General features: G+C 47.7%; 8 protein-coding genes across 8 annotated transcripts; 6 read left to right on the top strand and 2 right to left on the bottom strand.

Moving 5' to 3' along the window:
• The first annotated feature begins 112 nt into the window (after positions 1-112).
• On the top strand, positions 113-1423 carry V1508DRAFT_421211 (uncharacterized protein). Its single transcript, XM_066940853.1, has one exon. It carries the CDS (start codon positions 251-253, stop codon positions 1232-1234), a length of 984 nt encoding a protein of 327 aa, XP_066794582.1. The 5' UTR covers positions 113-250; the 3' UTR covers positions 1235-1423.
• Positions 1332-3764, bottom strand: V1508DRAFT_421212 (glycosyl hydrolase). Its single transcript, XM_066940854.1, has one exon. It carries the CDS (start codon positions 3737-3739, stop codon positions 1577-1579), a length of 2163 nt encoding a protein of 720 aa, XP_066794583.1. The 5' UTR covers positions 3740-3764; the 3' UTR covers positions 1332-1576.
• A 1320-nt stretch (positions 3765-5084) lies between these two features.
• V1508DRAFT_197851 (general substrate transporter) lies at positions 5085-7563 on the top strand. The gene is made up of 3 exons (XM_066936187.1): positions 5085-5716; positions 5770-5852; positions 5905-7563. Exons 1-3 carry the CDS (start codon positions 5424-5426, stop codon positions 7089-7091), a joined length of 1563 nt encoding a protein of 520 aa, XP_066794584.1. The 5' UTR covers positions 5085-5423; the 3' UTR covers positions 7092-7563.
• A 989-nt stretch (positions 7564-8552) lies between these two features.
• Positions 8553-12151, bottom strand: V1508DRAFT_421220 (glycosyl hydrolases family 31-domain-containing protein). Its single transcript, XM_066940855.1, has 6 exons — positions 11778-12151; positions 11645-11717; positions 10339-11585; positions 10195-10272; positions 9347-10136; positions 8553-9288 (listed from the first exon to the last, which is right to left on the bottom strand). Exons 1-6 carry the CDS (start codon positions 11952-11954, stop codon positions 8792-8794), a joined length of 2862 nt encoding a protein of 953 aa, XP_066794585.1. The 5' UTR covers positions 11955-12151; the 3' UTR covers positions 8553-8791.
• A 2664-nt stretch (positions 12152-14815) lies between these two features.
• On the top strand, positions 14816-16994 carry V1508DRAFT_389163 (family 49 glycosyl hydrolase). Its single transcript, XM_066937883.1, has 2 exons — positions 14816-15289; positions 15345-16994. The coding sequence occupies exons 1-2, from the start codon at positions 15021-15023 to the stop codon at positions 16675-16677; spliced, it is 1602 nt and encodes a 533-aa protein (XP_066794586.1). The 5' UTR covers positions 14816-15020; the 3' UTR covers positions 16678-16994.
• Positions 16995-18156: 1162 nt separating this feature from the next.
• Positions 18157-19543, top strand: V1508DRAFT_197893 (uncharacterized protein). Its single transcript, XM_066936188.1, has one exon. It carries the CDS (start codon positions 18596-18598, stop codon positions 19439-19441), a length of 846 nt encoding a protein of 281 aa, XP_066794587.1. The 5' UTR covers positions 18157-18595; the 3' UTR covers positions 19442-19543.
• A 1579-nt stretch (positions 19544-21122) lies between these two features.
• Positions 21123-22376, top strand: V1508DRAFT_357485 (uncharacterized protein; the record flags this gene model as incomplete). Its single annotated transcript, XM_066937031.1, has 2 exons — positions 21123-21733; positions 21785-22376. The coding sequence occupies 2 exons, from the start codon at positions 21123-21125 to the stop codon at positions 22374-22376; spliced, it is 1203 nt and encodes a 400-aa protein (XP_066794588.1).
• Positions 22377-22584: 208 nt separating this feature from the next.
• V1508DRAFT_398721 (uncharacterized protein) lies at positions 22585-22873 on the top strand (the record flags this gene model as incomplete). Its single annotated transcript, XM_066938217.1, has 2 exons — positions 22585-22598; positions 22651-22873. 2 exons carry the CDS (start codon positions 22585-22587, stop codon positions 22871-22873), a joined length of 237 nt encoding a protein of 78 aa, XP_066794589.1.
• Between the last annotated feature and the right edge of the window lie 77 nt (positions 22874-22950).

The raw sequence follows: 22950 nt of genomic DNA on the forward strand, positions 1-22950 counted from the left end.
AGGAGTTGGACTAATGCTGTCACATAATTATCGCTCATTATATTATCAAACTATCGGTTGCTACTGTCCCGTCAAGTTACACATATGTCGCACCGAGAACCTGAAGCCGAGAGCAGCCGAGCCGAGTATAGCCGAGCAGAGTACACGACGGTGACGTCATCGACCAGTTCATAGTCTACTTCTATCAAGTGTTAATATTCACCACCCTGTTCAACAGACATCCTCTCTTACATTATAATACAGCACAGCCATGGCGCCAGAATCCACGACAATGAAGTCCCTCCGCTTGACCCGCTCCTCGCCTTCGTCACCTCCCATTCTCTCTCTTGCAACCGTCCCTAAGCCGACCGTCACACGCGGTCACGTCCTTGTCAAAGTCCACGCATCCGCAATCCAGCCGTCCGACAAACTAAACGCCAAAGGCTTGTTCCCGCTCACATCCTTCCCGCGAGTTCCGGGACGCGACTTCTCAGGCACTATAGTCGACGGCCCGAAGGACCGAATTGGCGAGGATGTGTATGGGACCAGTGGTTCTACGTTTGGGTTTTCCACAGATGGGGCACATGCAGAGTTTTGTCTGTTTCCAGAAGCAGCCGTAGTACGGAAACCACGCACTTTGTCATATTTGCAGGCCGCGAGTGTAGGCGTGCCATTCACGACTGGTGCGCTGTGCCTCCGACGGGCGAGGACGACGACCGAAGACGTTGTTCTTGTGCTTGGAGCGACGGGCGCGGTCGGGTCGGCTGCGGTCCAGGTTGCCAAAGCCATGGGTTGCAAGGGCGTGATTACGGCGTCGAGACGTGACAGTACCGATGTGAACGTGGCGAAGGACACGGCGCTCGACGCCGTCGCTTCTCTGACAGGTGGGAAGGGCGCGGATGTTGTGATAGATACGGTAGGAGATATTGGACTGATGAAGGCGGCGTTGGGCGTGTTGGCGGTCAAGGGACGGTATGTGTGGATCACCGCGCCCAGGGGAGGGGCTAGCACGGATTTCACGTTCGACATGCTCCAGGCATATCGAAAGGAGCATGAGCTAGTTGGATGTAATTCGCTCAATTACTCTGCTGCGGATATGGCCGACATGATGCGGGAGTTGCAGGGGTGGTTTGACAGCGGCACGTTGAAGACCAAGGCAGACGAGGAGTTTGTAGTTGTTGGGTTGGATGAGGCTGTCGAGGCGTATGGGAAGGATGCGGCGGGGAAAGTAGTCGTTATTTCGATGGATAAGTAATCTGATGCACGAGTGGATGGAATCACATTGTACTTGAAACGGTCATTCAAAGAGGAGTTATCGCGTCGAAATGAGTTTGCGGAAAAACCGATGAGAGTGAGCTAAAATTGAAATCTATTGATTCTGTGTCCAGTTTCTTGCTTAGGCTACAGAAGATGTTAATAATAAAATATATTGCGCACATCGCACTGCGTAAACTCAAATTTAAACTCCCAATCTCCAAGGAGTAATAACATTCCCACTTCAGAAATAGCCAAACCTTTGCTTGTAACAACTTTGATCCATATTTGGAAAATACACCATAAATCATCGATAGGTAGAAATACAATCCTATCAAACTTGTCAAGTCCAGGCTGACTTTATGCCATTGACGGACACAGTAACAGATTTTGTTGTGCCACCGACAGAGAACAACTTGACTTGTGCACTATCATCAAGCGGGAAGATCTGCGATGTGATAACTGCCTGGCCCTGGCCATCAAACACTTCGACCGAAGACCAGTCCAAGAAGATGTTGAGCGTGATGCAATCGGTCGATTTCGTCGGTAGAGTAGCAATGAAGCGTCCCGGGTAAGGGTTTGGCTGCCAGTCGACGAATGAGTTATCGCCGGACTTGAAGCGATCGACAAATACATTCTGGCCAAGGAAATCGTATCCGACCACGGTCTCTTGGGTATCAGTCGTATTAGAGCGCAGAATGACACCGACCTGTGTTCCACTTCCGCGTGTGAACTGTACCGTAAACTTCATTCTCGCATTGTACGGGGCTGGTACATTTATCGCAGTCTCGCCTGCCCGGAGGGACGAGAACTGGTGGGAATACAACGGTGACGTGTAGAGCGACGACAATGATGACACTGGCTGCTGTACGAGTCGGACTTTGTTGTTAATGGTCTTGAGTGCCAGGGTACGTGGAACACTCATTGCGCTTCGCCAAGGGCTGGTCGGAATATTTTGGCCATAGCCCCAATTGTTCATCCATCCAATCACGGTCCTATGGTTGTTATCTAGGCCGTTGTATGTAGCGGCGGCATATAAGTCGGGTCCGAAGTCGAACCAGTTCGCCTCGTCCTTGGGGCTGTCAGAAAATATGATCTCGTCGACGTGTAGGTGGGCAAAGGGACCAGTGTTGACGTCGGTGACAACAAAGTAGGCCTGTTGGCCCATCCAGCCCGCCACATTCCAATTGCGCCACACCAAATCCTCAGTGTCAGTGCCCGTCTGCGAATGCACAATCTGGCCACCAATGACAAGACTGAATGAAACTTGATTGTCGTTGGGAGTTCCAGCTGTGGCCGGATTGTAGGGATAATAACCACCAGCAATCAAGAAGCTGATGTATTGTTTGGTGATTGTAAACGTAGGGGAAGTGATGGTGCCTGTCGCGATGTCGCCGAAGAGGTAAGTTGTCAGTACGCCTGTTCCGAGATAGCCCATGATATTCCACACCTGAACGGTTGACGCGTTCTGGGGACCGAGACCGGAGAAGTCACCCGTGGCATTCCAACCCAGTTCTTCAAACGAGGACGAAATCGACTCGAAGTCCTGGAACACAGCGCTGCCAGCCGGTATCTGTGTGGGGTCATATACATCCGACGGATCGGGGACAAAAGTAGTTCCATTGAACGAACCCACGATGTACTGGGTACCAGATGCAGTGATAATACCGCCAGGGTTGATTCCCAAGAGTACGACCCACTTTTGTGTTTTCGTGTTGCCGTCCACATAGAGAGGAAACAATGACGGACACTCCCATTGTCCGAACCTTGCATTTTCCGGCCCGAACTGGGACTGCAACGTCCAATTCTTCAGATTGTCGGATGAGTAGATAAGAAGAATGTGCTCCATTGCCAGAGACGCAACCATGATCCATTTGGATGTTGGAGCATACCAAAACACGAATGGGTCACGGAACTGCTGATATTGGTCGGCGTACTGCGCAGGAGGCGATTCTATGACAGGATTGCCTTCATATTGGGTCCAAGTTAGGCCATCATCGTTGGAGAATGCGATCGACTGGGACTGCTGTCCTTCACGAATGACTACGCCGTTGGATTGAGTATGGGCCGTAGGGTAGTTGCTGGTGTAGATGGCAACCATTGGAGTGGAATAGATGACATGGCCGCGACGGTCCTTGCCGACGGGCACAGCGAAGCCAGTCGTGTTGTTAACATCGACAACAGCGGACCCAGAAAAGAACATTTGCAAGACATTCCCGTTAGAATCGGACTCACACTCGAGCGCAATCGGCAAATGCTTCCAGTGCACGAGATCGGTCGAGACAGCGTGTCCCCATGACATGAAACCCCAGGTGGTCCCGTTGGGGTTATACTGGTAAAATAGATGATATTGGCCATTGTAGTACACGAGCCCATTCGGATCATTCATCCAATTCTGCTCTGGAGTGAAGTGGAATTGCGGACGGTACTCCTCGGTGTAATAGGAGTGGACCAAACGGCTGAACCCAAGCAGCACTACGAAGACACAAGTCGTTAAGGAAACCATGACTCAGTCGCAGCAAGAATTTGGTTTAGTTTGTTTATGAGAATTATAATTACGAGGTATTCCTCTAGCATTTGTATTCTGTCCATGAGCGGGGAAATGACAGGCACGAAAAGCAAATGAGGAGCAAGGTTGTGCTTTTCCAGGCAAAATGCGGGAAAAGCTCGCAGATCACTAACCATTAAGAAAAATGAATATAGCCAGCATTCGATTGGAGGATCGAGAAGTTGCAGTACAATGCAGGGGGGTGGTGGGAGGAAGGAGGTTAGTGCCAAGGCAACAGTCCCTAATACAGACGAGTTGACTACAGCAACCTCAGGGTCTCCGCATTTCCGTATCTGACAAGCTGTTCAGATCGCCGCCCAACAAAGTTACTATGTTTAGACTATCGCAACGGCGAATCTAACAGGTTAGTGCGAACAGTGGTTTAGGGCGTCGAAGACAAGATCAAGTGCTAATGGAGAAGGGTGCGAGCGGGCAGGGCGACGGTGTCGGGGTAGTAGCGAAGTTGGATCGAAGAAGTCACAGCTGTAGAGCCTCTCCTCTCACACTCTGCCCCGCATCTCCATTTCCACATGCCACTTGACTAGTAGACACAGGGTTGGGTTGGGACTCCTTGATGCGGGGTAAATACTGTTTGGTCAGTGAGCGGGGCCTACTCGCTAAAGGTTGACCCTGATGCTAACCCGGGGGCCGACTCTGAGGCTGACATGATGACCCGTTGTGACCATAACTTGCAGTGGTGTATCACCTGCACGTCGGCCCTTCTCTCAAGTGTGAGCATATTGGGACTGGAGTTATTTGGGACCTGTGGGTCAGGGGGTGACAAACTTGCCAAACCAAAAGTAATGTTTGGAGATAGGGTGTCCGCAGTGGTGCAGCACCAGCAACACTTGCAGTTAGCATACTGAATTGGGTAGCCATTTTACAGGAAGCGGGGTAGATGACGGGGATAGCCGTCGATCCGCAGGTGAGGGGCACTGAGTCCAGCATTGCCTTACACGATTGAGCTATCTCTGGCCAATCCCCGGCCCACAAACTCACAAGCAGCGTTAGCTTCAACGAATTGCCCCGCACTCCTCAGTATCGTGAAGGGCTCAGCCCAGGATTGGACCGCTGCAAGCACGCTGGACAAGATACACATTGTAGCTGCCGCGTCAATACCGAAAGCGCTAGCCGGTTTGCGTTAATAAATCTGCTAGCGTTTGTGGGACTCGGAAGTGGGACTACCCCGCAGTCCCACTTTTAGAGTGTAAGACAAATGCGCCACGCAGATCCCGTGGAGCGGCCCGAAGTCAGCACATTCACCAACTCTATTAGCTTCATTAGCCACACCGCCAAGCAACCAACGCTTCAACGCTTCAACGCTTCAACGCTCGATCTCCAGCTAATGTCATTGAATGACACAACAAATTTATTTAAGTTTTCATGAAGCAATAATGCGGAACAACAATGGCGCCGATGTCGCAATCAACTTATTCTTAATTCCATACGCCCATATGACTTCCTGCCCACAAGACGCCACGCAGTAACCCCGCATAAACACCGTACGATATCAGAGCATTGTGTGTCTGAGTTGCCCAGTCCTGAGAATATAAAACTATAAGAAACTTGTCTTCCCAATCTCACAGTTCGTTTGCCATCCCATATTGCTTTCATAGGTTTTGCAGCTCGTTTTCCGCAATCAATGAAACTCGGTCTTAACGTTGAGAAGCCTTCTCAAGGCTCTTTCTGGCCTTCCATCATAGTCGCCAGTTTCGCCTGTTTTGGCGGTATTCTTTATGGCTACGACACAGGATCAATTAGTGGCATTATCGCCATGGACCACTTCAAACACGTGTTTGCAACTAATGAGGACGCCAGTGGCAATCCTTTCCTGACTTCTTCACAAAAGTCGCTGATCGTGTCAATTCTCTCCGCCGGAACTACAATCGGGTCGTTCTCGATGTCTTTTGTCGGTGAGATCTTCGGGCGTCGCATGTAAGCACAACTTGCCTAGCTTCGCCGCGCTTTATGCTAACCCGTCCACTTAGAAATTTAATTATCGGATGTGCTGTTTTCGCCCTTGGTGTTGCCCTTCAAAGTGCCGCGTCTGCGATTCCCTTGTTCGCTGTCGGTATGTTCGTTTCTCTATACGGTTGTCAATTTTCATTAACAATTTGGTTAAGGAAGATTTTTTGCCGGCCTTGGTCTCGGATTTATCTCTGCTGTGGTACCTCTTTACCAGTCTGAGGCTGCTCCTAAATGGATTCGCGGCTCTATCGTATCGGGGTACCAGTGGGCCATTACGATCGGTTTGCTGATCGCCAGTATTGTCAACAATTCCACCCAGAATCGTAGCGACACTGGAGCGTATCGAATCCCTATCGGCGTTCAGTTTGCGTGGGGCTTGATTCTTGCCGGTGGTATGGCTATACTTCCAGAGTCGCCAAGATATTTCGTTAAGAAAGGCATGCTCGACGACGCACGCAAGTCTCTCGGCCGTCTAAGCGCTCTTCCCCCTGATCATGAGTACGTGAGCGAGCAGTTGTTGGAGATCCGAGCGAACTATGAGTACGAGCTCTCGTTTGGCAGTACGGGATTTGTTCATTGCTTCACCAACGAGGGTCGTCAATTATACAGATTGATAGTCGTCACTACTGTTCAGGCCCTTCAACAATTGAGCGGCATCAACTTTATCTTCTACTATGGCACAGATTTCTTCCAGAAGTCCGGTATCACCGATCCATTCATTATTGGCTTGATTACGAACATCGTCAATGTTGTTATGACTCCTCCCGGTATGTACGCGGTCGAGAGGATTGGCCGTCGTAAGCTTTTATTAGTTGGTGCCATTGGTATGTGTGTGGCTGAGTACATTGTTGCCATTGTTGGTGTCAGTGTCAGTTCCATCGTTTCCAACAAGGTTCTGATTGCGTTCGTGTGCATGTACATTTCATTCTTCGCCTCTACCTGGGGTCCTGTCGCTTGGGTCGTCACTGGCGAGACCTTTTCCCTTCGAACTCGATCCAAGAGTGTCGCTCTTTGCACCATGTCGAATTGGATTTGGAATTTCGGTATTGGATTTGCAACTCCATACATGGTCGACTCCGGTCCAGGCAATGCGAACTTGGGACCCAAAGTATTTTTCATTTGGGGTACGTTCTGCCTGATTGCCGTTGTTTTTGTCTATCTTTTCGTCTTTGAGACCAAGGGGTTGTCTCTTGAGGAGGTGGACGAGCTCTATGAGAAAGTTCTTAGTGCCCGTCAGTCATCCTCATTTATTCCCACTCATGCCTTGAGTGAGGATGCCAAGAACGCCGAAGGTATTGTCGATGCCGAGAAGCTGCGTGGTGTTGAGGTCGAACGTGTCTAATTAGACGGAAATTATTTGGAAATGCTTTTGATATGTTGTGTAGAGCGTGATTGTTTTTAAGTTAGCTTTTATTGCGATTGCATTGCACCATATCTTGGTTTTCAGCAATTTGATTCTCATCAAGTTGTCCGTAGTGACATCCTACCCTTACTTCCGATATCCATTGACAGACCAATAGTGGCTTGCAATCTGTCGGTGACGTGGAACTGAGTACACGAAAAACATTATTGTTGGACCGCGGTGCACCATGTTAACCCTGGACCCTCTCTACCACTATATTCAAATCGTCCATACTTATTGAAGCGAAGAAGTCTTTCCACAATCTTGGATCCAATAGGTGGGAATTGCTTTGGACGGTGACGAGAGTTGTAGTTAATCGCTAAACGACATTTGATACATGCTTTCTCGCGCCAGATTGCGACCCGACTTTTGGAGAAAACGCTGACCGCAGGTCGAGAGATTTTCGAAGCTGGGAAGTGGGACAATTCGTTAAGTTGCGCACGATTCTTCGTCGTAGCAAACTTTACGGCAAGTCTAGCAAGTCTCCGACATGTTAACGTTTTGCCCACCGTCTACCTAGGGAACTGCAACAGCCGTAGATCATAGCTACGAATCCGACCTCACATTTGCGACTTTGGAAAATTAAACAACAGTGTGTAACAAGGCAGCTCCGGTGTACCATTGGGCAACTGGGCGATGTTAAATACTCTCATACGCGGGTTCAAATCTTGTGCAATGCAGCAATCCTCCCAACCGACCTCCATCGTGGCCATCGCGGCCAAAATCAACGTTATCTTGGAGTCTATCAAGATGAAGTGCTAGCGGACAATTACCGTGGTTAATCATATAAGGACTTCGCTGCGTATCACAGCTATTGGTCAAGATGGGATCCTCATATTTTGCACATCCAGACTGGAGCTGTCATGCCATTAGCGTGTCTGTGAGAGTAATGGGTAATGGACGATAGCACGGGACAGATGGGAGTCTCCGTTAGCGGGGCCTGACTCTGCTTTAGCGGGGCCTGACTCTCTTTAGCGGGGCCAATGCAATGCAAGTTTGGGAATTTCCGTTCCGGCACTCGCCACCGAACGCTCTCACTTACCTGCTGGTCCGGCCAACCCCTCGTCCCGCAATTGGAATATGTTCTGCATCTCAGGTTATTCAAAACTCTCCTGACTCTCGTGACCCAGCACTATCAAGTGCTCTACGCGCTTGGCTCTTGCTTGCTTACTCGAGCCACTCTCTCAGTTGTATTGGTTGAGATGAATTCCCTGAAAGACGTGCGCGAAATAGTATATAAAACCAAATACTATTACGAATTACTTAAAAATAAGCTTGCTCTCATGGGTCTCTGCACTAGGGCCGCAATCGTTTAAGTCGGATGAATGGTAGGAGTTTCAGATGATTTAGACTAGTGGACTCCGGTTTCACACAAAATGTTGGCACCAATACGAGGCCCACCGTTGACTCAAATCCCAGCGTTTCAATAAAAAGATTCAGGGCACGAATACAGTTCTCTACTACCCGTTCGCTCTCCCTAATATGTCAAGTGGCTCCACAACTTCTGAACCAGATACTGTATTCAACAACTTCGAATACATTACAATTACTAGAGCAGCATCGCGACCTTTGAAAGAATAACATTTCAAATCGCATTCAGATGCTCAACTTTTGCCGATACGGACACAAACAACAAATGACTACTTCCATTGAAGCACACTCTTCGTATTCAAGTCAACGTTCAGCCCTGTGACGTTGAGAACCTGCTGACTCAAGGTCACTTGAGCTGCGTTAACACGACGACCATTAAGATATATAGCGTTAGGCGGGCTGGTTGAGGAATATCCCCAAACCTGCACTGAAGATAACTTTGGCGCAATATGGAATGTGTTCTGGCTGACTGCGATCGTAAGGGTGCTTCCACTCACATCGAAAGATAGCTGGCTATACTTTGAATTCACCGAGACACCATCATCGACATAGAGACTTCCAGACGACATCCCATTGCTATCTAGAGCCGCAATCAAGAAGTATGGGTTTTGGGTTGTATTGTATGTCGTCTTCGATGGATATTGTGCCGGAAGAATGACGCCACCCTTAACGTGGACATTTATATGTGTCAAGTTTGCATCAAGCGTCTTGTAGCCAGCGGAAGTCGATTCCGCGCTTCCAGTGTACCAATCATACCAGATGCCATCTGTAACAGAGAAAATTAGCCACACTGCTATTACTAAACAAATTCAGTGGCAACTTACTGGGGAAGTAGCCTGTAACGCTAGTTGCGCCTTCAGTCAAAACCGGCGTGACCAGTAGGCCATTGCCCAAAGTGAACTGAGTGTCAATGCCATATGTATTCGCATCCGATGGATTATCCCACCAAAGGGGACGAAAGACTGAATTTCCAGTTTGCGATGCCTGTTGCATGAGGCCGTAAAGATATGGCAAGAGGGTATAACGAACAGTGTACGCGTTCAATGCCGATTGGGTGACCGACTCCCACACAAAGAAAAATGAATCGGCGTTACCTGTTGCGTGATGATGACGGGAAAATGGATAGAATGCCCCAAGCTGTGCCCAGCGGTTACAAAGTTCTTCGGTAGTCTCACCATTAAACCCGCAAATATCGGAGCCCACCATTGGAATGCCAAAGAGTTGGTTAGACATAATCTGAGGAATAGACAGGTAGAGGTCATCCCATGTAGCGGCATTATCTCCATTCCATTTCTGCGAATAATGTCCGGTACCGGCGAAGGATGAGCGCGTCAAAACAAATGTTCTCTTGCCAGGGTTTAGGGCTGATAAAGCGTCGTGCGTATGAATCGCCTCGTAATGACCAAAAAGATTATGCACATTATACTCTGTGACGCCCGAGTAATGAGTGACATTCGTGGATAAGGTGCGAGTGTTGAGACCCGTGATACCCCAAGCACCATCATTGTTGATCTTATAGGCTGGCTCGTATCCTGCAGGAGTTACAAAGTTGGATGCTTCATTCATATCTATCCACAGGCCATCGAAGCTGTCGATCTGATGGAACTTCGTAATCTATTACATTCGGAGTCAGTATATAATTTCAACTAAAGGAACCGTCGGAGAGAAATACCTGGTTGGTCCACCAGTTGCCAGACTGCGGATGAAACCAATCTGCCCATACGGTAACACCGGGCCACACTTGACCAAACTAACAGTATTATAAGTTAGAGACAAAAACCTCACTTCTAATACAAAAATAAAGCTGGCAACTCACAAATAGAGTACCGTTAGGCCATTTAAGAAAGATATCACTTGACAAGCCATCTTGATAAGGTTGGTAACCATTGACAATGGGAATACCGGGATCCACAATCGGCACATGATGAAGATTCTCCTGGTGAAGCGTAGCCACATAAGCGTTCCAGTCCCAGAAGCTGCTGCCCAGAGTGAAGTCATCGTATGCATTCATATAGTTAATGTCGGCCCATACGGTATCCAGGTACAATCCTGCTTGCTGAAGCGAATCAACCGTATCCTTAATGCCCTGAGTAGAGACCCAGGTGCCTCCATATCTGCACTGATGAAAGCCAAGCGTCCAGAGAGGAACAAACGCTGGTTTCCCAATGATGGATGTGTATTGACCAAGAGCAGCAGCTGGGGTAGGTCCGGTAAACACAAAGAAGTCAAGCACACCACCTAGGACACGATACGTGATCTGTCCGGGTACCAAGGCAATGTCCATGCCATTCGAATTGCGAAGAAAAACACCATGCACCAGTCCATCCCGCAATTCATAATAGACCGGATGACTGCCATAAGCATTATTCTTCCTTGTCGTACCCTGATCAATATTCCAGAGTGTCTGTAAAGTCGTGTCAGGGGAGCGACGGAACGAATCAGCCATATCTCCAAGTCCATAAATATTAGCATTATCAGGTAGAACCGAAGATATTTCCAAATATTCATCCTCAAATATCAGTGATGGGAGGCCAGATACGTTTGTGTCAAACAAGACCTCGCCAGATGGCCTAGTCACCTTGAATGTGAAAGGAGAATTGGTGTATGAGACAGAGTAAGACTTTGTTTTTATGGATTTCGAGGGAGCTCCTTCCGCCACAACATTTGCAGGAAGCTGCCATCGCTTATTCGCGGTATCTGTGATCTTGATGCGAACGAGGTCTCCCGAATAAGGAGTAATGGATACCGTCAAATATTTCACATCAGGCGAATATAAAGCACATCCGTTTCCATTGAGAGCCAAGTTAAGGTTGGTAACACCGTTGGAAACCGAAGTGTGAACAACGTCGTAACCAGTGCAATTTGCTGTCGAGCGAGGAGCGCCATTCGCCACCTGATAATACTGACCGTTGTTGTCATCAGTATATGTCACTCCGGATTCTACTAGCACTAGATACACGTAGAATTTTGAGATACCGTATGGACTAATGGCACCGCTGAACGACCAATTTCCGTAAGTGTTGTCGGAGTTTTCCCACTGCCAGTGCACGGTGATAGTAGTGCCTATAAGAATATATGAGATAACAATTATTGTATGCATCTGCCAAGTTAATTTTATATACCGGTCATATTCCAAACTCCATTGTATGTTTCATAATAGATATAGGCGTCCATATTATTGGGATAACTTTTGAGCTAAGCAACAACATGAAGATGAGCATTCCAGAATTGATACTAAGGTTAAACGGAACTAACCATCATTGACCCACTGAGAACGTAATTATCGTAAGTGTACGTAACATTCTGAATTGCTGACGGGTCGTCGACATATTGGCCGCGAGTTTGCCCGCAAAGACAACCAAGCACCAAAACAATCCAAAACCATGTCTTCGGCTGTCTACCGCAAGTGGTCTTTCCCGGAGTGAACCACATAGCATGCAAATAATATGACGGTATCTGGCTCCTAACAGCTGGCGATATCTCGAAGTGGGTTACTGTGACGATGGACGACCGCTGCAATTCTTGGCTCTTTATATTCACGACAGTTAGTATGAATCCACCCGAGAAATTCTCCGCAAGTGGGGTTTTAAATGAAGAGGGGGTCACAGATCCAGGATTCTCGGAACTGGCCACCCACATGTTTCAGTCGCGTGCATACCTGTCGGTCAACTCCAAGTGGGATTCGCAGCTGAGATCACATATTCTCGACGACGAATGCGGGAAACTGGATTGGGTCGGATAAATTCGCACAGGAAGAGGCTAGCTTGAACTGGCTATGACTATACGTGCTTGTTCATCAATTGTCGCAATCCATGAACAGCGATTGACAATGCGGAACATTAAAGTTCAAGAGAATGAATGATTTCGGATAAACCAATCATCCTATGAGCAAGCAGTACGGCTACCGCCCCAACAGCTGTCATCGAGTGTTATTCTGTAAGCGCAAGTGTGCCGGATATGTGATAGGCAAGGCGGGATGGAAACTATAGGGTTAGGGAGTACCATCCCACGATGGGCGAGTCGATTGCCTGTTCAGATTTACAGCAAATATTTACCCGTCAGCCCAACATTGTGCATCAGTCTCGTGAACGAACCCATCCGTGTACGGCGGGACACAGGCGTGTGATGATTGTACGTCGTAAAAAGAAGGACGATTCAGGAAACTTATTCCGGCACCAACTTTCGTTCAACTGTCTGCGGCTTTCAACTAGTAACTGCAGACATTAATCATCCGCGATGGGCCGGCTAGCGCCAGATGAAATACTCAAGAAAAGGTCGAATACAATGTTGGGTGACATAGTCCCATACGATCCAGAAACTAAATGTGTGTCATGACGAGCCTCAGATTACTATCTCGAGTTATTACGGGTTAAAACAATCTGATACTCTTATTCACAGACAACCAGACGCAGGTTAAGAGGACATGTCTGCACGGTATTGCTCTACCTCACCTCTGCCTTGAAAATTGAAGCCACTGTTGTAGCCGAAATTTAGTCCGATTGTTAACCTGGATGAAGGACTTCCCACGCCGGTGTAAAGGGTAAGGTGCTGTAGAATTTGTTTCGTGTATTTGATCAGTTCGGCAGTATTACTCTTGGTGACTTCCAGTCGAGGCTAGCTGGCTAGTGATGAGCTCGCCGGCTAATGGCTGTAGATTCTCTTGGTATGTATGGTCCAACAAATTAAACACAAATTCTGCCACTCCCCAGATATTCTGGCTGCATCTGCGGACGCTCCGACACGGCATCGCGGAGTGCGGCGCAATTGCGGGGTTCCCAAGGAACATCTGAGGATCGAATCAGATCACGCACGCATGAAACTTGGCAATATTGGCCGAGAGGGAGCAAGCCTAACGCACCAGCAAGGTGATCACTGTGCATGCTTTTACCAGTACGCAACCTTCGTGGGGCCCCCAGTCGCTCCACTATACCCACTCTGCCGACCCGGCCAGCCACGATGTCATTGCTGATGTTGGGGAGCGGGCGCCAGTCCAATTACGGTGATAACTTAACACTAACAGTCGGCTAACGATAAAAAATTTGTGCGTTATTTAATATGCGGGAATGTGCAAAGCAAGGTCAGCACCCATGGGCCGGCAAAAGCTGGCCATAGATCTTGCCTTGGTTAATCTAGGTCTCCAAGAATTTAACTGTGGCGGGAGACGCTAACCTGTGACGGAATAGCGTTTGTCCGAAGCGGGGTAGCATGCTTGGCTCTTAGCACGTGGTGCAACTCCGGGCGGTGCCAATCTCGAATTTATCCGTTGATGTGGCGCAGACCTGCAGCAAGAACGGCAGTGGCCGCGCCGGTTGCACAGCCTGCAGTGACGCGGCCAGCCGTGCGTTCTCCATGACGCCGAATGCGAATACATTCTTTTAGACGGCCAGACCGAGATCGACAAACTGCGCACAATTAATGTTAATTGCGCGTGCTGTCAGGGTTCTTCGCATGAGTCACACTGTAAAGTCCCTCCCCGCACATCGACTGCAGTACTCGTCCAAAAGGACTCCTTTGTTTAATCGCTCACGGTCGTGAGAGATCTGAATCCGATCGATTAACAGCTTTTGCTGATCGCATGTTGTATTGGCATTCATATTTTGGGTATATTTGAACACGATTCGATCCCTCTTATAGACAGCGGATGCTGTCCTCTAGAAGACGTGTTCCATTAGCCAGTGCTATATTCTGTACTTGCTGTGACTGACGTGTGTGGTATCATAAATAATCGTCCAGTGTGAGCAGCGATAAGTTGTTACTCATTGTCCTTGAATTGCGGGGAAACTTGGTTTAGGGTTTATGGCGAAAACAATGGTCAGCATCTCATCGCGGCCCGGGCATACTTCTTGTCAGAAATTAAATGCCTTTTGCTTGGAATCCAGGTTATGACGCTCATTTCAATACCCTTGCAATTCAAAGCGGGGTCGTTACAGATCGCATTCAACAGTAACTGCCTGTATACTGCCTAATTTGATCTCACTTTGGAACAGGCCAACCCGATTAGTTGGATTGTCGCACGGAATCGTTAGCGAATTGACGTGCAGGAAGGACCCTTCTGGAGGTAAATGAGAGAAAAATATCATGTATACCCATACATGTGTATCTACAACAGATATTTAAGATAAATAATCCCTGTGTGTGTTCGTGCTGCTCTACCATTTCTCTGTACGCGTTACCTCTCTACAATGTTCAAATCTCATATTATACTGTATTTTACATTAGCTATTACCATTGCTCTCGCTTGCGGCGCCACTCCTGTGCAGCGCAGAAATAGGTTCAGTTCGACCTCTATTTCGGTAATAGGCCAGCTAATATATTTGCATTTATAGTGTGATCGATGCAAGGAGTTCTTCAAATGTATATGTGTGGAACCACGATGGAGCTGTCGAATACCAGAATACGAGTGCTGTCGCAAATGCTAACGTGCGAGGTTCCATTTTCTACTCCACGACCATCGCTCTGAACAGTGCACCCAATGTCTTCTATTCCTCGTTTGTGTACATGAGTGTGCCCCGTGGCGGGAAGGGAAAAGTGGGCTATTCCACCCAAGACGGTGCAGAATATGCGTCTTCGGCGGAAATGTCAATGAGCTGGTCCACATTTTTGTACGGTGAAGATGTCTGGGTTTACGTCTCCACTATGGATCCGGTAGATACAATCTCGTCAGTTGATGATGTCACAATACGCCCAACTACCCTAGGCTTTACCAAACAGATGGTGAATTCGACAACAATTGGAATCCTCGTCCCCTATCAAGCGCAAGGTTATAGGTTGGAAGCCTAGGCTATGCTAAGGCATCATAGATTAAGCACTAACAGCTTTAAGATTCTCGGTTGAATTCAACACACAACTCATCACAACGTACAACACGTTGTCTGGATCTAGCTCTGGCACGCCCTCTACAACACCAGGTTCTAATGGAGTGCCCATTCATATTGAACCCCGTAATTCACTGTTGATATTTGCCGAGGCGATACCTACTGGTAATTTGGCAAACGCCTTGGTACCCTCATCCGGCGATATTTATTATCCGCCTACAGGCTCTCTGACTGGTTTGGAGAATATCAATCATCAGATAATTTACTTTCAGCCAGGAGTATATTACATGGGGTCAAACTACGCCCCGACGCTTTCTACTACCGTGCAGTGGATCTATCTCGCTCCAGGTGCATTTGTCAAGGGCTCTTTTGAGTTGCAGGGTGGCGCATCCTGGCTTAGAATTACCGGGTTTGGAGTACTATCTGGTGAACAGTACACTTACATGCCTGACAGAAACAACGGACTTAATCATGCTCAGACGGACACGTGCGACGGTACCTGCGTCAGGATGTTGCAATTTTTTGTGTCATCAGGAACAAGCCCGGACCTTGACCTGCATGGAATCACGCTTATGGAGCCTCCATTCAACTCCTTCGTTGTCTACGCCTATAGCGACTCGGATTTGAACCAGTTCAGTATGTCCGTGGCCTCGTACCATCAAGTTGGAGCCTGGTACTGGCAGACAGACGGCCTCGAGGTTTACGCCAACAGCATCGTCGAAAATTCTTTCTTCCATTCAAATGATGATGTCTTGAAGCTCTACCACAGTGACACGTCATTAAGCAACATTGTCATCTGGAAGAGCGAGAATGGACCCGTATTCCAAGTTGGCTGGGCTCCTCGTAATATCATCAATATAACGGTAGATGACGTTGATATTATTCACAACCGGATCTGGTGGGAAGACTTAAAAGTCAACACGTGTCTTATTAATCAAGCGCCAAGTGCTACCGACACATCGTCAATTACTACTGCTGATACTACACAAACGATCCAGGATCTCACTTTCAACAATGTCCGCAGCGAGGGCATGAATATGTGCTTCATCCGCATCTGGGCTCTCTCGAATTTGTACAACGTCAATGTCAACAATATGTGGATCGAGTCATGGAATGGCATGCCGGATTCCAGCCAGCAGAGCGTCTTTCATGCTTTATATAACTCATTTGGGAGTCAGGTCATCATAGGTAATGAAGTCACTGACGGTCAGGGATTGGGTCTTTCAAACTACCAGGCATCAGCTACGATTGTTACAAAGGCTGCGAACAACTGGCAGGACACTTCAGTCGGCCGCCTGAACTTCGACGGAAACTTGTGGAACAATTGGAATGCGTTTTAATTGCCAGAGAACATGCCATGAGCTATAAGTGGAATGCTAGGGTTACTGTGCTAAATGTATCAAAATAAAGGATTGGTAATCCCAATCAATCAGGGCTTCCATTTCGGTAAATGATGCAGCTAGAGGACGAATCGCGACTGCTTCTCTGTCGCCGCGAATACGAGCGTACCTGAACTGTGGCATAATATCAGCCAGGGTTACACTCAATCGCAGTAAATGAATTCCAATGACACCGGAGTATCATTCAAATTAGCGATGTCTGTGCAGCATCGCGACAGGCTCCTTCCTGGCACATAAAACATGGAATAACGTACAAGCGGACCTTCTCATGCCCCAGAGGCCGCCAACTTGCATTCTAATCATATATCTGACGATAGCTGACGTCATTCATTACCTATTTTATGTCTCTTCCTGTCATCCCAGAGAATGGGTCAGATATATCTCAAAACAAATGTATTTCTTTAGTCTAGTCTGAACCCATGATTTGTTTCTAAGATCAAATAAAGCGGAGACATCGCCAGGTCCATGTCAGGACTATCCCATGAGTATCACGTCTTGAGTGTCTCGTACCCATCGGCTGCCGAACCGTTCGGTGTCCTCCTCCGGAGAGCCCTCGGATCTCGCATTCCCAGGCCTCGTTCCTTCCGCTCGGATTTCCGGGTATTATTGCGTTGATTTTTGTAAGGCGTTCATTTTGATTGGCTTGTTTTGTTTGATTAGAAAGTTTTCATTGGTTGAGGCTCCGACGGGGGCGCAGGAATGCACATAAGAACACGCTGGCCCCCACCGAGTCCTCATAGTTAATATTCTAAAATATACAGTTACTTGCTTTCCAGCTAGCGTAACATGTAGTACAAACCTTCGACTCTTGATATTGAGACCCTTGACCCAGAGATCCGGTGTAGTACTTGATTGTTCTTGTGTCTGGCCCATACGTGAGCCTACAAGAGACCTCAGAACTGATTCCTGAATTCATTTTGACGTCATCGGAGGTCCTCGTCAGCAATGGAGGTATAGGTCCTAGACAAGAATCTATCAAACAGTTGGTTTGTACGGTGTGTCTGTCAAGGATTTCCTGCGCGTGTTCGAACTCTCGACTCAAGGGTACTTTTAACCTGGTGGCCGGCGAAAAGAGGCCAAGCCTTACAAGGTCCCTGAGTGTCTAAAGGCTCCATCGGGCTATGACAGCGCGGAATTTTATTTAGGGCAGAATTTCCAAAATGTCCCTCTTCGGCCATTTCTCGTGGCGGTGGCCCCGGTTATATTAACGGACTGCCTGTAGCGGACGATTCTCAGCTGCAGATCCGTTGTACCTCCGGTTGACGATCTTGTTTCGAATGGTGAAGGAACAAAGAAAACGAACCAGAACGACAGAATGACTTACAGTGGACACAGGTCCAGAGTCATCGACAGTTCGAATAATGTTGGCGAACGTCTCAACTAGAGTCAGCGAGCGTATTCATGTTTAGATTCGGCCGGCATCGAACTGGGACACTGAACACCAGCGCGTATTCTGTCTGAAGTCATGAAGTGCCCCATGCGAACAGGTTCATTAGTGATCAAGTCTCGGAAACGCTAGATGCCAGGATTCGAACCGCAAGAATAATGCGCAAGGCATCTGAATATTGGGTGTCATCCCAAACTAGTCAGCGTTCAGGGTTTAGTACGATTCATATCGTTACCGCAATCATCTCAATACAATTTCAATACAGTTGTTTAATCTAATATTGCGTTTCTAGTTCAACAAAGTGAACAGATATTCCGACTATATCTGCCGGGCGATGGGCTTAGCGTTGAGTGGTTACGGTGCAACTGCACAAACTTATGTGTGGTCGTCCTTGAAGATAATGAATTATCTTCCCTCCGGTACTTACTTTATAGACAAACTCCTTTCACTCATCGAAATATTTATATCTGGATGGCGTCGGTTGGACGTCCATCGCTTCCATCGTTTGTCATCGAAGCTTTCGAGGCAGAGGGGGAAGTCGTCGCTGCTGCTGGCGGAATGGGAACCAGTTACTATGTCGGGAACGCGGTGTTCAAGCACGTGGCTCCGCAAGACGAGGCCCAGGCGGTATGGTGTGCTAGTGTGTTTGATGGATTGAAGGTCGATGGGGTTCGAATACCGCGGCCATTGTTATCATCTCAAGGCTCTTATGTAGTTAACGGATGGAGTGCATCAGAATTTGTATCAGGAGAAACTGGTCCCCATGATCGTTGGAAACAAATATTAGCTACTGCTCGTGCTCTCCATAAAGTACTTTCGGAAATCTCGTGTCCCGAGTTCATCAGGCAACGAATCTCTCCCTGGGCCACAGGTGATCGTGTCGCCTGGGACGAAGCAACAATTGAACCACTAGAGGAGCTTCGGCAACCTTTCGAAAGATTAAATTCTTTTAAGCGGTGTATCGACGACCAGCCTTCTCAGATAATCCATGCGGATTTAGCCGGCAACGTCCTTTTTTCAGACGGCTTGGATCCCGCAGTTATTGACTTTTCACCTAGTTGGCGTCCTGCTGCCTATGCCGATGCTATCGTGGTAGCCGACGGCTTACTCTGGTACGGCGGACAAGAGTCGTTGATAGATCTGGGTAGTTCTGGAGAAGTATTTCTTCAACTTCTTGTGCGAGCTCTACTCTTTAGACTCATTGCCTACAATGAACTGGTTCGTACACTTCAACTGCCGTTCTCTCAGCTTGAGGTTGGACGGTTTGATAGCGCAATGGATCTTGTTGAACGGCGATTCACCGAGAGGCAAGATTAGCAAATACCACTGTACCATTTTTGAGGAGCTTGTGGATGTTGGCGTGACAATTCTAGAGCAAAATTGTGCATTGTTGATCGAAATTGGAAGACTGAGGATAATCTACGGAGAGCAGGACATCTCTATGAATATTTGGGGTTGGCGGCATACCGCCCTTTTGCTTGTGTTATCAGGGTTGTGCAACCGACGGATGTTGGAATGCATGTTAAGGGGCAATGCAAATTGGATTACGTGTATCTGGAAGTTTGTTTTCTATGATCATTGGAAATGCGGGTTCAGTGTGCCGTTTACTTCGCGTTCGATGTAGCCTGAACTCCATCGGGTCACCGTGTCGAGCTTCGAAGTAACGTACCCAATAAAAAAAATCCACACCGTTATCCTCCTCGCCGTTAGCTATCAACAATGATTCTTCAGAAACACGCTGAACAAATTTCGATGAATCTTTGTCGCAAGGACGACTAATTCTCGAGCCAATGTCAGTTGCTTGGAGCATTCCGCGCGACCATTCATGTCATTCAACTTCGAAGAATAGGCAGAAATTATTCTACGACTAACAGTCTTGCGACAAGGAAGAACCTACTCGGGGTTGATCCCCTTAATAAAAGTTTTGAAGGACGGCACGTCAACGACAGAAAGTGCTGCCTATATTTAGCCAATACTTCTGTGTGAAGGATCCAATTTAAATGTATTATTACATGCCTGGTCATAAACGGTCCGCTTCAGCAGATGGTCGTCCAGCTTTCGTAGAAAAGTGAGCAAGGCGAATCGTTCGTGTCCGGCGCACTCACTGTGCTAATTAGCTTGAGAATTTATTATCGGGTGATACTGCTCGCGGAAAAAGACAGAAAGTAATGTAAGAGTGTCGTCCGATGTGCATCAAATGGAGGACAATTGTGGAACGGATGGGTGGTATAACAGGGTGATGATGTTGTTTTCCTTGCAGTATTCCTCGAACCTATCCGAGTGATGGCTCTCGTGGCCGTCGAGGACTAACAGACGATGACCACCCACAGTTCGGGGCTTGGTATGCTTCTCAAAATGCTGAATCCAATCCATGCCTTTCTCATTCGTTGTCCAACAGTTCACAGTAACAGCTGAACACGCGTGTCGCGAGAAGTCGATTTGCCATATCTCCCACAATAGACAGCCGAGAAGGAAATCCTTTGACAGCGAAGTCGAGTATATTGAACAAGGACTGATTCTTCTAGGTCGGTCAATTTCCGAAAACATCGCGTCGTGGTTGTCGGCCGGCACGTCGGTGACGTAGGGTCGTTTCACTAATGCCATATATCTTTGCTGCAGCCCTAACGCTTATTTTTTGGATTTTTGGTATGCTTCTATGGCAAGGATGGCCTTGCTTTCATAAGAAGAAGATTCCATATTTTGATGTGGAGGGAAAAAGTGTCTAAGTATGGAAGGGGGGCGGTCGCGTGGAAAATGCGCCGCTCGTTTGGATGCGCCGCTCGTTTACGTTCCGGCTTAGTTGTACTTCGGCATTTCGGCCATCCAGCTTCCGTCAGTCCTGAAAACTGTATAAATTTATGGCAGAGGAAGTAACCAGCGCTGTATTTCTGAGTCCTCTTTAATCGACCGTCTTACGAATAGTCAGATCCACAACCACTAGGTCCATTCAGTTTCAATTTTAGCAATGGTCGAATCGGTGACACTCCAACATCAAGCAATGGATGTTCAAAAAATTGAAATTCCGAAAGGGCCGGCAAATAGACTTTTTATTGCAAGCGTTGTGGGTGTAGTAGTATTATCTCTTCTTCGGTACGTTGCGATTGTCATTCTCGCACTTACAGCCGTCGAAGAACCTCATAATGGTTACAGTCGCTTCAGTTCCGAGTCCAGCGAATGTTTTGTATCTGAGGGTGGCGACAGTGTGGATGGCACTCAACCTGTGTTGGAAAGAAATCTGACGTATGGTTCCCAGAGCACTATAGCCACATCCAGCATTGTACGAACAGCGACACACGTGCGGCATGAGGCTGTTCCGGAGGAGCGAGACAGAGTGGATAGCGCACAACTCGAGGCCAGACTGTTGAAAAGGAATCTGGCATATGCTGGCAAGCATCCCGTCACGTACAGCCTGAGACGAACAGCGGCTTACTTGCGGTATGAGGCTGGCCCTTGGAGTCTTTTCCGTGGAATATCTGCGTGCATTGCAAAGGAAGTCCTGAGATTGTTCTATAAGGATTTAGTCTCCCTCATATTGCCTAATATCTTGCAGCCGTTGGTTTCTTTCATCGTTGACCTCTGTCTCGCTCCATTTTCCCTAGTTTTGACCCAGTGAGTCGCTCTGCTTTGAATTATGAAGTGAATTTTGTTGACATTTTGAAGCATTATTGTCACGGTCCCGACCAAGAGAACCTGGTTTTTCCGCCTTAGGCATACTCCTCTTCGTCTGAGCTTGCTCACCCTACCTGGTCTGGCTACTGAGTTTATTGTGAATAAATTCGTGTATCTACTTCCTAGCACACTCATATCCAAGGTCGCCATGCCTTCTATGGCACGGGATGGCTTGCCGAGATTTTTTGGTGTCCTTATGCTTTTGTTAGGCATTGCCGTCTATCTCGCACTTTTTGTCTCTCTAAGTGTTCCAGCCACGATTGTTCGCATTCGCGTACAAGCGTCCTTACTTCCTGATGGAGAAGAGCCGATTATTCCTTTTGACCGCAAGAGGTTTCGAACAATATCCTCCTTGCGTGATTCAATGTATGGATTGGTGAGCGCCTGGAAGACGTTCGACTCTGCTGACAAAAAGAGATATTTCAAGTCGATTGTGAAGTTTTATGTAATTGGAGCGGCTGTTGTAGGTGGCATGATACTGTCGTTGATCATGGAGAGACTCTGGATAGAAAGAGAGGATCCTGAAATCGCAGAGTATTTCAAGAAGGGGCGTTCTTGGGAAATACTACTGAAGAAGCTGTAACAATGCTGCAGAACGCTGGGGTAGGCGATGACGTTACCTCGAGAATAATAAGTGTTGGACGCGTAACTATCGCAAATTCCTCTCGCAAAAGATCTTGTACGGAGACTGATGGACTGGTCATATTTGACGACGGCGAAGGCGATAATGTCCATAGAATTAGTCTCAAGCGGGGGTGCCTGGAGACTTATCGCGAGACCGACTGTAATGAATGACGGGCCAGTGGTACGTTCATAAGGAAACTTATCACATCGACCTATCTAACATATTAAAGCAGTACCTTGGTTAAGGATGGAGTGGATATCAGTGATGCGATTCGGCGCGATTTGAGTGCCATCAAAGTTTGTGACTTTTTCCCATACAATTGGCTGAGGGACGATATCCTGAGACGTTCTGCGGTCAACTTTGCCGCAAACCTTCATGCAAAAGGTGTCTACGCCATATTCATGACTGCGCTCAACAGAGTCAAGAATACGTTTGAGCTTGAGGAATTATTGTAGCGGAAGTCGTTCTTGTTAGGGGTGGACACGAATGACGAATATTTCGTACGAATGCGAATATTTGGCTGTTTCATGCT

Source organism: Lipomyces doorenjongii (assembly GCF_038497915.1).
Source record: "Lipomyces doorenjongii strain NRRL Y-27504 unplaced genomic scaffold V1508scaffold_42, whole genome shotgun sequence".
Lineage (NCBI taxonomy): Eukaryota > Fungi > Ascomycota > Lipomycetes > Lipomycetales > Lipomycetaceae > Lipomyces > Lipomyces doorenjongii.

Bases quoted from the DNA above. Each gene is read 5' to 3' on its own strand.
- V1508DRAFT_421211 (XM_066940853.1), top strand. From the start codon at position 251: ATGGCGCCAGAATCCACGACAATGAAGTCCCTCCGCTTGACCCGCTCC.
- V1508DRAFT_421212 (XM_066940854.1), bottom strand. From the start codon at position 3,739: ATGGTTTCCTTAACGACTTGTGTCTTCGTAGTGCTGCTTGGGTTCAGC.
- V1508DRAFT_197851 (XM_066936187.1), top strand. From the start codon at position 5,424: ATGAAACTCGGTCTTAACGTTGAGAAGCCTTCTCAAGGCTCTTTCTGG. The intron at 5,717-5,769 runs GTAAGCACAACT...CCGTCCACTTAG, and splicing joins GAGATCTTCGGGCGTCGCAT to AAATTTAATTATCGGATGTG. The intron at 5,853-5,904 runs GTATGTTCGTTT...AATTTGGTTAAG, and splicing joins GATTCCCTTGTTCGCTGTCG to GAAGATTTTTTGCCGGCCTT.
- V1508DRAFT_421220 (XM_066940855.1), bottom strand. From the start codon at position 11,954: ATGTGGTTCACTCCGGGAAAGACCACTTGCGGTAGACAGCCGAAGACA. The intron at 11,718-11,777 runs GTTAGTTCCGTT...GTTGTTGCTTAG, and splicing joins TTCTCAGTGGGTCAATGATG to CTCAAAAGTTATCCCAATAA. The intron at 10,137-10,194 runs GTATTTCTCTCC...CGAATGTAATAG, and splicing joins GCAACTGGTGGACCAACCAG to ATTACGAAGTTCCATCAGAT.
- V1508DRAFT_389163 (XM_066937883.1), top strand. From the start codon at position 15,021: ATGAGTGTGCCCCGTGGCGGGAAGGGAAAAGTGGGCTATTCCACCCAA. The intron at 15,290-15,344 runs GTTGGAAGCCTA...AACAGCTTTAAG, and splicing joins TATCAAGCGCAAGGTTATAG to ATTCTCGGTTGAATTCAACA.
- V1508DRAFT_197893 (XM_066936188.1), top strand. From the start codon at position 18,596: ATGGCGTCGGTTGGACGTCCATCGCTTCCATCGTTTGTCATCGAAGCT.